Consider the following 14,671-nt stretch of genomic DNA (forward strand, 5'->3'; position numbering starts at 1 on the left):
TGGTAAATCAAAAAGAATATGACAGGTTAGTACTAATCAGTGTAAATTCCCAATTATATGGTTACAAAAAGAAGGGATTGTTTGAAAATGAATTGAGTTAAAAAAAAAAAACTATATCGAAAACATAAAAAACGAAAAGACATGACATAAATAGCCGATTGTAACATAGAATTCGTATATGTAGTTATTTTTAATATATTAGCAACTTAATCTACACATAGACTAATTAAAAATAATACTTTCTAATCATATGTAATTTAATTAAAAATAAATTAAACTGTTTAATTTAAACTGATTTAGTTTAGTGGGTAAATAATTTTATAATTTCTTAAGTGCTTGGAGATTTCATGTTCAAATTCTATCAAAATTAAATTAATTATATTTTTGTTTATTTTTGAAGTTAATAAACAAGTTCCTGTATTTTTAAGAATTGTTTAGAAGATAAATATTTTTATTTTGAAATTATTAAATATTTATTCTGATTTTACTTTTAAAATAAGATTAAGATAATAAAAATATGATAATACTTATTTTATTTTTAATCATTTATTTCTTTTAGAAGTTGAAATGTAAAAGATGGAGGATGTAAATAAGAAAGTGAAAAGGTACAAAGCGTAAAGAAAATGCCCATTGGTTTATTGAGAATTATTAGTATTGGGTGATGATTTTGAGGGTTCCATATAAGGTAAAAAGTTAAAGGTAAAAGATATAAGAAAGGGTTGCAATCCTTTTTGATTTTGAGGGTTCCACATCAATAATCTAAATATTTATATTTTATATATAATACTAAATAAATTAAAATTCATGAATAATATAAAATTTTCATTTAAAATTAAAAAATTTCATTATAAAAATTTATTTAAATTATTTTTTAATTTTGTGAGGGAAAAAAAAGAAAAGCATGTGGAATTGGCCAGTGATGCATGCCAACTTTATTCTCGAAGACTGGTGATGAGATGTGATTTCAAATGTGAAAGTTTAATACCCAAAGGGGTCTGCTCCGATTCTACCAGCTGTATCAATATTATGTCGGTTTTGACTGTCTAGTCTCCTCACCGCAGGGTTAAATTAAGATTAATATTGATGTCTCTTTAAACTCGCAATGAAGTTCACTAGGCTTCAGCTGTGTAGTCCGAAATGCTAATGGTAGATTTATGGCGGCTAAAGCAGGTTATTTTTGCAGTCAGATGGAGATTAAGTGTGCTGAGGCAATAACTTTTCAAGAGGCGTTGAGCTGGATTAAAGAGTGCGGATGAGATCGAGTTCTTTTCGAATCGGATGCTCAAGTTCTTATTGTGTCTATTAATAATGTTTCGTTAGATGTTTTATCACCTTTTGGTCTTTTGATTCAAAATTGTAAATTGCTTCTATCCAGTTATGAAGAAACAAGATGTGATTTTATTCACAGATCTGCGAATGATGTCGCTCGTGTTCTAACAATATCGGCTCATTCTGAGTCAGGTCAAGGAGTTTGGATTTAATGATCTGCGAATAATATCCTTCCTCCTCATATAGTTTCTTTGATCGCTTTGAATTAATGATATTTTTCTCATTTAAAAAAAATAGAAATTTTTTAAAATTATTATTCAGTTTATGTGATAAGAAAATTAATTAATTAATTTTTAATTTAAAAAATATATTAAAATATTTTTAAAATTTTAAAAATTTTAGCAATTAATTTCTCTATTAATTTTAACTATTAAATAATAAAAAATTTTAAAATCAATAAATTAACTAGTGAATTTTTTTATATTATAAGAATTATATATATATATATATATATATATATATATTATAAAAAATTATAACATAAGAAAAAAAATATTTTTAATAATATATATTCTCGTATAAATTTTATTTCTATTTTCATGTAATTTTAAGAAATAATTAATTTAGTTAAAATAATTGTGTTTTGTAATATTTGCCTCTATAATATGACTTTATTAAAAATTAAATAAATTATATTACAAAATTATTATTAAAATTAGTAAATTTTTATTTTTAAATGTATATTAAATAGAAATAAATTAATAAATTAGTTACAATTTCAAAAAAATATATATAATAATATTATTTTAATAAATAAGCAGTAAAAAACTATATATATATATATAATCAGAACTCAACCCAAAATTAATCAGTTGTTAAAATGACCATTATACTGAACCAGCTAGAGTTTCTTTGTTGTTTAAGGCCGTGTTTGGTTCAAAACAATCTATTTATTGAGTAATTTATTTTTTTTTTAAATATATTTATTAAAAGTTATTTCGTAGAAAGTATATTTTATTTTTATTTGGTTGGCATTTTAAATTTTTAGAAAGTAAAATTATTTTAATGAATTTAATAATATAAATGACATAAATATCCTATTTATAATTTTGAAAAGACATTCTAAAAATTAAAATTATTACACAACTTAAGCAAATAATTGAAAACTAACATTCAAATGCTATTATCTAATTTTCATTGCATTACGTAAATGACAAACATTGCCCTAAAATAAAAATATTTATTTATTTATTTTAATTACTAGTGAAAGAAAAAAAAATAATTATAAAATTGAATTTAATGGTTTAGTTTGCTTCGGCAATCTGGTCTTCCTAAAGAGAATTCCAAACTTGGAGTCTCAACTAATTGGTTACACACTGATTTAAAACTTGTTGATTCAGCTAACTCACTTTCCTGCACATAAAATATATATATATATATATATATATATATTTAAGAGAAAAATAAAATAAAATTTATTGTTTTAAAAATAAATATATTAAGATATATAAATTCTTGAAATAAATCACACTCACCTCTAATTGGGATGATAGTCTTTCTGGTTCTCTAAGCCCTTTTACATCCCTTGAACTGCTATCAACCCATCTTTCTCTGTTGTTTTTTACATATATATAAATCCACAAATCAATATTTATTTATTTTATCAAAAAATTAATGGGTTAGAAATTTATATCAAATTTCAAAGTTGAGCAAAGGATTACTGAAACTGCAGCTATATATATTTATCAAGACAAAAGATAAAAGTTTAGTGTTTTATTTGATTAAAAAAATTTAAAAAAAATTACAACTTAATCCCTATAGTAATGAAAAATTTACTAGTTGATGTTTCAATTTTAAAAAATGCATTAAAATGTTCTGATATTTTAAAAAGTCTAGTAGTTAGTCTTTCTGTTAAATTTAGCTGTTAATTATAGTAAAAAAACTCTAAAATGACCATAATATAAAAGGATTAATTAGTAAATCTTTTAAAAATCTAAGAGATCAACTAATAAATATTTCAAAATCATAAGAACTAAATAGTAAAATACTTAATAAAAAAATTAACAGAGATTTTTGAAAACGTTAAAAACGTTTTAATACATTTTTTTAAGTTGAGGAGATAATTAATGAATTTTCCATACTAAAAACTAAATAGTAATTTTTTAAAATATTAATAAAATTTTAGACATTTCGAGAATCTTGATAGATCAATTTGGTATTGAATTTCAAAGTAAACAGAACACATAAAAATTATTTTAGATATCATAAAAAATATTTTAGAAAAATATATTTACCATTTTAATATTTTTGTGTGAAAACATATAAATAATTAATTTTATAATTAATATATTTAAAAGAGATTTTTTAAGAAAAAAAAAAAAGTAACAATGTCACAGAAATGGTAGATGCAACTAGCTAATTAGCTTATTAGGGTTTTTAGTTGGAGCAACATTGTTAATGATATATTATTTGTTATTTTATAAGGTTTATAAAAAAATTTAAAAATAATATAATAAAATTAAATTTATTTATTTTAAACAAATTAATAATAAATTTAAATTAATTTATTTTGTTCGATCATTCTTATTATTTCTAAACTAAATATAAATATTTATTTTATAAATAACAACAATTTTTATTATATAAAAGTATTTGTTTAGATATCATTATTAGTATTTTTACAATATTTAAAATTTAAATTTTACATAATTTTTTATAATTAAAATTTTGAATTAAGATTGACATAATTTTTCAAAAATTAACAAAATAATATAATAAATTTTTTAAGATCAATTATAAATGCATTAATCATCTTAATTTATTAATCATCTTAATTACAAAATAATATAATATTAAATTAAATTCAGTTATTAATTAAAAAATATGAAAAAAATGAGTTATCAAGACTAATTAAGTAATTTTTATAATGACTTTTACTTTTAATTCAAAATTAATCATCACAAAGAATTTTAAAAAATTGAATTATTAAATTTTTTATTTTGTTAAACAAAACACAAAAATTCAGTTTATTTAAATTTTCTCAAAATTTATCAAAGGTTAAATTTTTTTAATATATTTTAAAAGATATCATTAATCATCTTAATTTATTTTCACTTCATTTAAAATTAAAAATTTTACAAAAATTTAATTTAATTCAATTAATTTTTTTAACATTTCTCTTATATGAAATAAATGAATTCACTTATTTTTAATTTTATAAATTTTTATTTTAAAAAAATTAAAATATTATATAATTTTACAAGAATTACAAAATTAAAAATTAAAAAAAAATTAACATAAACTAAATCTAATAAAAATAAAATAAAAAAACTTAAAAAATATTGATTGAATTTAAATAATTGAATTCAAAATGAGGAAACATAATATGATCATATAAAAAAAAATAATTAATCATACACTCGTTCATTTAATAGCTATCTTGTATTATTTTAATAATATTTTATGATCTAAAAAACACTTTTCATGAGAAGATATATATATATAATAAGTCAATTGATTTTTAATTATTTTTAATTTAAACTTTTTTATTTATAATAAAATTAAAATTTTATATGATTTTGTAAGAATTAATTTTAATTTTTTTTATAAAACAAATTATATATACTAAACCAAAAGTTAAGGATGAGTATATTATACATAAAACAGCCAGTAGTAATGTAATAATTTTAAATATAATATTTAATATTTTGACTCAATTAAAATATTAGGGATTCAGAAAAGTTAATATGAAAAAGATATTTTTATAACATTTAACTACATACTAAAATTATTTATTACTTTTTAGTCCTATAATTTTTATCTATTTTATTTTTTTTATATATTAAGAAATATTAAGTTTTTTTATTAATTTTTTAATTATATCCATTTTAAATATATTAAATTTTTTATTAAATATTAAAAAATATTTTATAAAATTTCTTAAAAATAAGATAAAAATTAAATAGAGTTATAATATTCGATTTATATATTATAATAATTTTTTAAAAATGATAAAAATTATAAGACTAACTAATAATATTGTTTGAGCAAATATATGACTCATTGAGATATTAAGCAAAAGCATGGGACCATTAATTAGCAACATCATAAATAAAATAAGCTTTGTATTGGGATATTTTCTCACACTTTTCTCTAAATTTCTCTAACACCAAACACTCCAATTAGAAATCCCAACTTTCTTCACTTCACTCTCTTATAATTATTTATTTTTATTTTTTATTTGTTTTATATTGATTTTTTTATGTGATCTTTCTATTACGTCTATTTATATAATTATTTAATATTGATTTTGTGTTGTTCTTTATATTGGTCTTATGGTTTCTAGCTCATTATATTTATGAGTTAGGTTATAATCTCTTATGTTTAAAAATTGTTTGATGAAATACTTAAGTGATACATGAAATTTTCATGCTTATACATTTTTAAAGATTTTTTTCGGTGACTTTTAAAGAATTCCTAATCCAAATATTACGTTGTATAGGTGTAGGTCTGAATTTACTGATTGACTTGGCTTGAAGGTAGTTTAAATCAAGTGCTGCACGGTTAGAGACCAGATCAAAATTTGAAACTGTGACAATTTATAATAATAATATTAATAAATTATTTTTTATAAAATATTTTCAATTTGATAAAAATTATTATTATTATAAACACAAATATTAATATTTAACTTAAAAGATAACTAGAGCTAATAAAATAAATAAATTAGTTTGAAATCATTTCTAATTTATTTCAAATAAATTTTTTTTTAATTATTATCAAAGATAATACAATTCAGCTTCTCAGTCTTGCTTTCAATTGTAACCCTATGTGTCAGTGTTTGCTTTGGTTGAATATATGAATATGTATATATACATTGTCACATGATGAGTTGGTAAATTTCAGATGTGAAGCCATTGAAAGCTACATGATGCATGGCCATGTAGGTTATCTGAAGGAAAGCAGAAGAAAAAGCAAGAAAAAGAAATAAAAGAAAGAAACAAAGCAAATGAAAAGCAAATGAAAAGCAAAAGCTGTGAGAAAGGAAGCTCTTTTAAGTTTTAAGAAAAGAAATGGTGAAAGGAAGAAGACGTGGATTTTAGATTTCCTAGGCTACCTAAAGTCAGCCATGCATGGGGGAAATAAACTAATCCTCCTGTTAAAACTTCAAATCACCACACACAAAAGCTAAGCTATTTATATGATCAGTTGAGAGTTGGTTCCACTGGCAGCTGGTAACCACATATAGGAGTAATGGGTTCCATCTCAAGAATTAAAAAAACAAAAACTACAAACAGAATCAATTAATGCACAGTATATGAAGAGAGAGAGAGATACCTGGAAGAGTTACTCCATGGAATTGAGCAAGTAGTGTAACCATTATCATGCTCAAGAGATACAGTTGAAGCTGCTCTGTGATTAATGGGAGTTGTTACAGGCAAGAAATCTTCATCAGCGGATCCATCTGATGATTAAAGGAGGCATATGATCTATGGACATAGAAATGTAGTATTGATCTGAAATAACTAGTTATTACACAAAAACATGGATTGAGGTGACACAGGACGAGAGAAATTTAAACAAATTCAAATGGGTGGCCAAATCAGGGATTAATTAAGAGAAAATGAAAAGAAAGACAAATTACCTGAGGAAGCTGCAGGTTTGTCAGTGCCCTTAACAGTTCTATACATCTGCAAGGCAAAAGAGACAGAGAAAATGAATAGAAAACAAACGAGAGCTATAGCTAAATTAAAATAAATAAATAGTATATTTTATCATTTTCTCAATGAAAAAGAGAGAGAAAAAGAAACGGTCAATAGAAAGAAAGATCAAATCAGATGCTTCTCTTTCTGGATTTTTCTTGGTTTGTTTATTAACCACGAAGTTGATGTTTGGTAAGGTCAGTAATTGCCTCTATTATTGAGAAATGATGGCTACTTTTTCTCTTTCTTTCTTTCTCTTTCCCCCTCTCAAAAAGTAGAACTTGTCCTGTATCACAAACAGCACACTCAACTGTTCATTCATTCACTGCATTCATCGGCTTTCGTGCCTGTTTTTATGCCCAAAGTCTTCACCGCAGCTCAGAAGAAACAGAAACAAGCAAAGGGCTGTGCTGTGTTTAATTAAAAAAAAAAAAACTGAAAATTTCAAGTTCAGGCCAGACCTGTAAATGGCTTTTGACATGCGCAAGTGTTAGATCTTTGACATCCATCAGCTCTAAAACTGACTTGGGTGTAGCTCCTATCAAGTAAAACGTTACAATCACTGATTAACATGAAGGATTAAACAACTCCAAGCAATTTAATTAACATATACATATGCTAATGATTGAATTTGAAGAGAGATTTTAGTCAGTACTTTCATGGCCACCAAGAAGCTCCACAGCATGAACAAAACGGGCATGGAGAGAGCTTGTCCAACGCATTCTTGGTGCTCTCACGTTCCTCTTGTTTTGAAGCTTTGGTATAAATCTTGATCTAATCATCCCACTTCCATAAAGCTCTGCACCTCCTACGCCTCCACCCCCGTACTGATATTGGTTCTGATACTGTGGACGAACTGATGATGACCCCATTCTATATGCCGGAAAAGAACTGCCGGTGTCACCTAGAGAAGGACTTGGATAAGGGGTGCAAAATGATGAATAGGGTATTTGGTTAAAGCAAAATCTGGGATCCATCTCTCCAGAATTGATTTTCCAGCTATTGTAAACTGGAATCCCATTTATGGGTTGGAAGCTTGAGATCCCATGATTTATTTGACTCATAGAGGAGCCAGTACTGTTAGCCCGTTGAAGAAGAATATTTCTTTGCCTTGCTCGATCAGCTTCGCTCCAGCCTCCATCACCACCAGCGTAGCATATTCTTGATCTCCAAGGGCTTTCCACTTCTAAAGCTGTAGTGGCAGCTGGATTTGCCGCTAGAGAAAGCTCGATGTTGTCATCATCCGGTTCAGACCCAACTTTTATTGAACTGTCGCTGTGTGATTTCAGGGCACCATGTTTGCGCCAAACATCAAAAGTTGAATCATCAGCATCATTTGTGGCAGTGCATATGGAGGATGGAGCACTATTTGGAAGGCTTATGTGCAGGGAGAGGTCTGGAATCTGATTCAAAGATTGGTAATCAATAATTCCTTCCTTATGGGACATAATTATTCCCAAGAAATGGGTTGAAGCAGCTGCAATCAATTTTCCAGCACAGATAATTTTGGAAAGAAAACTACACAGAAGAGGAAGTGAAGCAAAGAAAACAAAAGAGGGTTTTTTTAGTCTTCACCACCTCAAGCAATTAACAGGCAAACTGAAAGAGAGGGCAGAGAGAGAGAGAGAGAGAGAGATGTGTGGTGATGCATGAAGAAAGGGTAAGGGATTGGGAAAGGGAGAAGAAAGAAAATTAAGAGATGTCGTCTGGGATTTCATACTACTATACCTCGGGAGTATATGTAAGAAAACGACACTTCAACAATCTCTCTCTCTCAGGCAGCTTTCCTTTTCTCCATAGTCAAATACACGCAAACCCTCAAAAACTTTAGAATTTTTTTCCCCTTATTTTGGTTTCCTTCATTCCCCGGAGACTACGGGTTAATTTTTACATGTGAGTTTGAGTTGATAGATAATTACCAGGGAAGAGCATATATTATTTGAATCGAAAAATCGAACTGAATCGATCAAGTTTAATATTTCGGTTAATTGGAATGTTAGTTCGGTTCGATTAGTATTTTTCAGTTTATCTGATTTTTAATTTGATTCGATTCGGTTTAAACATATTAAATAACTGATAAACCGAATAACGATTTTATATATACTTTTATTAGGTGAAACTATTTTACATGGATTTATATGAATTTTTTAAGTATTATCGTTATGTATTAAATAATATTTATTAATTAATTTATGTGAAATATTTATTAAATTATTTTATTAAAATTAAAAGTAAAAAATTAAAAAATATTATAGATTTCAGTTTGAAGTAACCGAATCGAACCGAATCAATTTTCATCTGTTCGATTCAGTTCAATAATATCTTTATAATCAATTTTTTCGATTTTTAATATTTTTACAATTTAATTTTTGATTTTTTTTATTCGATTCGATTCGAAATCGAACCGACCGATTCCACAGCCCTAACAATAAACTCCAAATTTTTTCACCTCCATAATAATTATTTCTTAATTTTAATTTAATTTTATAATTTATTATAATTTTGTTTTAATAGAGGATTAAGGTTACAGACTTTCCAACCTGAACTCTTAGCAGCAGCTAATTGATAGTCCATTCTTGTTTTATATTCTTTCCAACATTACTAAATTTCAAAAATTTTAGTGCATCTTATCCCCATTTCAAATTTTCTCTTTCTTTGAATATATTCATAAAGTTAAGTGCTTTATTCTATTATTATCCTTATGTACCATTCTTTATTATTTAAGAGATTATTGAATTTTTTTTAATTGATTGAAAATATTGGTTAGATTATGTAATTTAACAAAATAAAAATGACAGGTTCTATGGATAATGGGTAAATTATAGCAAATTTTAAATCCCCAAAATATGGGTTTAATGGATAATGTATTAAATTATTTAACTTTGAAAAAAAAAAGGTAAATTTTATATATATAAATGATTTTATTGATAATGAGTTAGACTATTTAAATTTTTTAAAACAAAAATTTACCATTCACACATAAAGTTTTGACTATAAATATAAGTTAAGACTTTTTATCCAATATTTTTTTAAAATTTTTTATATATCCTTAAAAAATAAAATGTTTTCAGATTTTCATACTAAATTAGAAAATAGTTAAGTTATTTTAAAAAATAAAGACTACAATTTAAAAAAAAAGTTCATAAAAATTATGTTTTTATACTGATAAAGTTGTTATCGAGTTAAAATTGCTTTATAATTATTTCTTTCCAGTCCTTTATTTTTAATACTATTTGAAAGAACTAAAAAATAACTATATATAGAAACTATATATCCAAATATTTATTTCATTAAATCATTAAATTTAATAAATTATAATAATAATTAAACTAAGTAGAGTTTACACCAACATTTATATTTTTTATTAACTTATAAACAATCTAAGCATTAATTTGAAATTTATAGTTGTGCTACTGTAAAATGTATTTGATAAATTAAATTTAGAGAGAGTTTCCAGATATTAATCAATAATTTATTTTATATATATTTATATAAGTGATTGAGTTATTTTGTATATCAAAATAATTAGTCAATTTGATATTCCAATCCAATCATTTATATTCACCTTAACGTTCCTTTGTGTTTCCGATGTGAGATTCTCAACACTCCTCTTAAGTGCAACTAAATTGTTAGTACTTGACAATTAATTTTTAATAACCCAACACAGACTTAATTGTACAATTTTATGGGCGGTTAAAATCCACGATCCGAACTAGACTACGATATTATGTGCAAGCAAGAAAATAAAAAACAAAAATGACAGAAAAGAATGCTTTATTGATTTTTTAGAAGGGTTATATATATAGAGAATTCAGGAAAGAAAACTCAAAATACGCCTTTGCTAACAAACAAACTAATTTTTCTAACTTCAAACGCACCATCTAACTTAAAACTAAAAACTCAAAACACATCATTTTATTAACTTTTTATATAGCTCTTCCTCATTTAGCTTCACTCCATATTACAATCAATTTACTCTTAATATAGCTCTTCTCAATGAACCAAAAAGTTACAATTTAGCCAGCCAGGATCCTCAATGGGTTAAAGCCATGTAAGAAGTATTAAGAGTCTTGGAACTCAATAATACATGGAAACTCACTACTCTTTCTCATGGAAAGAGAGCTATTGCATCAAAACGAGTGTTCAAGATTAAATACAAACCTGATGGTACGTTGACAGATTCAAGGTAAGACTTGTAGTGAAGGGACATAATTAAGTTGAAGGGATATAATTAAGTTGAAGGGATTGACTATGTAGACAGCTTCTCTCCTGTAGCCAAGCTAATCACTGTCAGAATGTTTTTAATCATTAGCTACTGGTTTAGGGTGTCCAATACATCAGATAGATGTTAACAATGCCTTCTTGCATGGTTATATTGAAAAAGATCTATATTTGCTCCCTCCTGAGGGTTATAATAAGGCTGCTCCTGGTTAAATATGCAAGCTGATTAAGTATATGACTTAAAACAAGCCAACAGACAATGGAATTAAGAGTTTACAGTCCAATTAATGAATTTTGGCTTCATGCAATCAACTGCAGATTATTGCTTCTTCACAAAAGGAACTCGATCCTCTTTTGTGACTCTCTTAGTATATGTGGATGATGTTTTAATTGCAGGGCCTAATGAAGAAGTCATCTAGAATGTCAAAAGGTTTTCGAATCAAACATTCACCATTAAAGATTAAAGTTGTGCAAGGTATTTTCTAGGCCTTGAGTTACCAAGGTCCCTTTCTGGCATGTTTCTTCACTAGAAAAAATATGTCATGGATTTAGTTAAGAATGCCGGTTTGATCAATACTAAGTCTACCTCCACTCCAATAGTTAGAAATACTTAATTTAGTTCTGAAGAAGGTGACTTAATCACGAATATCGACTCCTACAGGAGATTTATAGGCAAACTGCTCTATTTAGGCCTAACCAGACCTAACATTAATTACCTTCTCAGTACAACAGCTTAGCCAATTCATACAAAATCCTTGATAGTCTCATTGGGAAGCAACCATTCATATGTTGAATTATTTGAAGAGCTACCCATATAGAGGTCTTTTCATTCCTGCAAAAAATTCCTTTCAGTTGCAAGCATTTTGTGATGCTGACTGGACTTTATGCCCCATGACTCGAAAATCGATTGCAAGATATTGTGTATTCTTGGGACCTTCCTTAGTCTCTTGAAAATCTAAGAAACAAAGTACAGTGAGTAGATTTTTTGCTAAAGCCGAGTATAGAAGTATGGTCTCTATTGTTTGCGAACTTTAGAGGATCTCCTATCTTCTTTAAGATTTTCATCTCCCTTCACCTTCTGCAATAGTGCTTCACTATGATAATCAAGTCGTGATGCACATAGCCAATAATCCAGTGTTTCATAAACGCACTACGCATTTGCATATTGACTGTTATGTGGTATGAAATCAGCTTAGCAAAGGTTTCATTCAACTAGTTCATGTAGCTCAAATCGCAAATCTGTTCACTAAGTCCCTAACATCTCCTCTTTTTTCTTCATTGTTGTCTAAGATGGGCTTGGTGTCGTATCCTTCACCAGTGCCATCTTGAGAAAGGATGAAGAGTTAATAAAAAGATGTGTTTTGAATTTTTAATTTTAACTTAAACAGTACATTTTAAGTTAGAAAAATTAATTAGTTTGTTAACAAAAGCGGAAAAAACTTCACATATTTTGAGTTTCCTTTCTTCAATTCTCTCTTTATATATAGCTCTTCTAAAATATCAATAAATCATTTTTTTTCACCATTTTTGTTTTTCATTTCTTTGCTTGCACAAATGTTAAGTTGTAATTTAGGGTGAATTGTGAAGCTAAAGGCTTGGTGTATTAAGATTTAATTGTAATAAGTAAAAGGGTTTTTTTATTATAAAAAAATAATATCTAATTATAAATTTTATTAAAATTTGAAAATTAATGTAATTTAAATTTCTTATAGACCACTAAGCTCCTAATTTTTTTCAGAGAATTTCTATGGTTTTACTCGGTCTAAACTAAAGTAGATTTACTTTATTAACACAACAAATTGAATTTTGTATAAATTATATAAATTTATCATAAATTTATGTAATATAGTGCTATTTTTTGTGAAAATTATGTTAAATCGACGAAAATTGTTATTTTAAATATATAAATATATTTTATACAAATTAATATAATAAAAATTATATATATATTAATAATATTTTTGATGTCATCGAAAACACTCCTTGTGTGAATTAGCAACCTGCAAAAAGAAAACGTAAGGTGGTTGGTGACCCAATGGGTAACCACTCTGACACCAAATTAGTATCTAAATTGTTTGATCAAGTGAAATAATCAGTATTAAAGAGCTGGAATGAGTTAAAATTGCATACCATGAAATTTACATCATTGTTGTCTTTATATTGTAAGAAGGGAAGGTTAGTTAGTTGGTTCTTGAGAATCCGAAAAGTACCAGCTAGTGGACAAGGGATTCCATATTCACAGGAATCTAGTGATTGCAGCGGAATAAATGTTAATAGTAATATAAAAGAGAGTTAAGCTCTGTTAGGTGAAAGGCGAGCTTCAAAACCCTATCACCTTAGGGTGAGTGTCATGAGCGTTCGAGATCACACGTCCGAATGTACGAGTCACAAATATGTCATCAATAAGGCCAAAAGAGAGATTTTCAACACATGAAGCCCTTTGGGCTAGTACTGAGTCATATCAGAAGTCCTTTCACAGGCTTTTGATTTTTCAGATTTGAAAGTTTTACCAGCTAGGTACCTATAGTAGACCTTTATACGTGGTGTATCTTGATTAGATATCCTTACAATCGTTTCAGCCCCATGCCCCATGTCTTTTCACCCATTTGAAATGCATTGAATGCCGCAAGTACATTTATTGCCCATTATTACTTCTAACCCTATAAAACCCTAACTTGGCATTCTTTCTCCTATTTTCGCATCTTGAATCTCTCGTTGCTTTCTCATCTTATCTTCTTCTATCATCTTCAAGTTCACTCTAAGGTAATCCTTATTTCATCCCACTTTATCTTTCACTTACAACAAGATGAGTCAACTGCCTACCCATCTTGGGTTTTTATTCAAACCATCAAGAGCTTCTCTTCTTCGAGGTCTCAATACACAATAGAGACTTTGAGCCCTTCTCACAGCCCTCTTAGAGCCCTGCCCCCATTGTTCCATTAAGCCAAATTTTGGGCAATGAGGAAGCTACACTAGTTAACAATATCCTCTCGTCCATTTTGGAAAGGAAAATAGCTAAAATACCCTCTACCTATCAAATCTCCTTCGATCTTTTTGAGGTTCTCGTCCCTCGACCGAACTAGAGGGCCAACAAATCTATCCCTAGCAATGACACCATGGTTGTCTACGAAAAGCAAATGAAGGAAAGACTAGATTTTCTCTAGACTAGTTTTACAAGATGTCCTAGCATTTCATAGGCTCTCAATCGCATAACTTCATCCCAATTCCTGGCACATCCTAGTAGTAATCAAGTTTCTCTGCTTCAATAATAAGATTGAGGTGAGTGTATTAATTTCCTCTCAACTCTACTAGTTTTAGACCAGATAGAACAAAAAGTTCTGATTTTTCAATGGTAGAAAGAGGCAAACATTGTTCATCCATCTCCCTTCTTCTCTAAAAAGATGGAAGAATAAGTTCTTCTTGGTGAGGTGTGGGATTCTTAGTAGTTTTAGTGGCCTTTAGACCAAGTGAAACTTTTA

At 27.1% G+C, this 14,671-nt stretch overlaps 1 protein-coding gene across 3 annotated transcripts; it reads right to left on the reverse strand.

Moving 5' to 3' along the window:
* Positions 1 to 2,495: 2,495 nt before the first annotated feature.
* On the reverse strand, positions 2,496 to 8,784 carry LOC110631072 (transcription repressor KAN1). Of its 3 annotated transcripts, none has more exons than XM_021778783.2 (6): positions 7,627 to 8,783; positions 7,433 to 7,509; positions 6,914 to 6,959; positions 6,607 to 6,681; positions 2,805 to 2,880; positions 2,496 to 2,682 (listed from the first exon to the last, which is right to left on the reverse strand). In XM_021778783.2, exons 1-5 carry the CDS (start codon positions 8,417 to 8,419, stop codon positions 2,846 to 2,848), a joined length of 1,026 nt encoding a protein of 341 aa, XP_021634475.1. In that variant the 5' UTR covers positions 8,420 to 8,783; the 3' UTR covers positions 2,496 to 2,682; positions 2,805 to 2,845. The 3 variants fall into 3 exon arrangements, 2 of the variants coding, with proteins under 2 accessions (XP_021634475.1, XP_021634474.1); XM_021778782.2 differs by having other exon boundaries at positions 6,607 to 6,733; positions 7,627 to 8,780; XR_006348402.1 differs by lacking the exon at positions 2,496 to 2,682 and having other exon boundaries at positions 2,806 to 2,880; positions 6,607 to 6,794; positions 7,627 to 8,784.
* Between the last annotated feature and the right edge of the window lie 5,887 nt (positions 8,785 to 14,671).

This window comes from Manihot esculenta, chromosome 14, assembly GCF_001659605.2.
Source record: "Manihot esculenta cultivar AM560-2 chromosome 14, M.esculenta_v8, whole genome shotgun sequence".
Taxonomy (NCBI): Eukaryota; Viridiplantae; Streptophyta; class Magnoliopsida; order Malpighiales; family Euphorbiaceae; genus Manihot; species Manihot esculenta.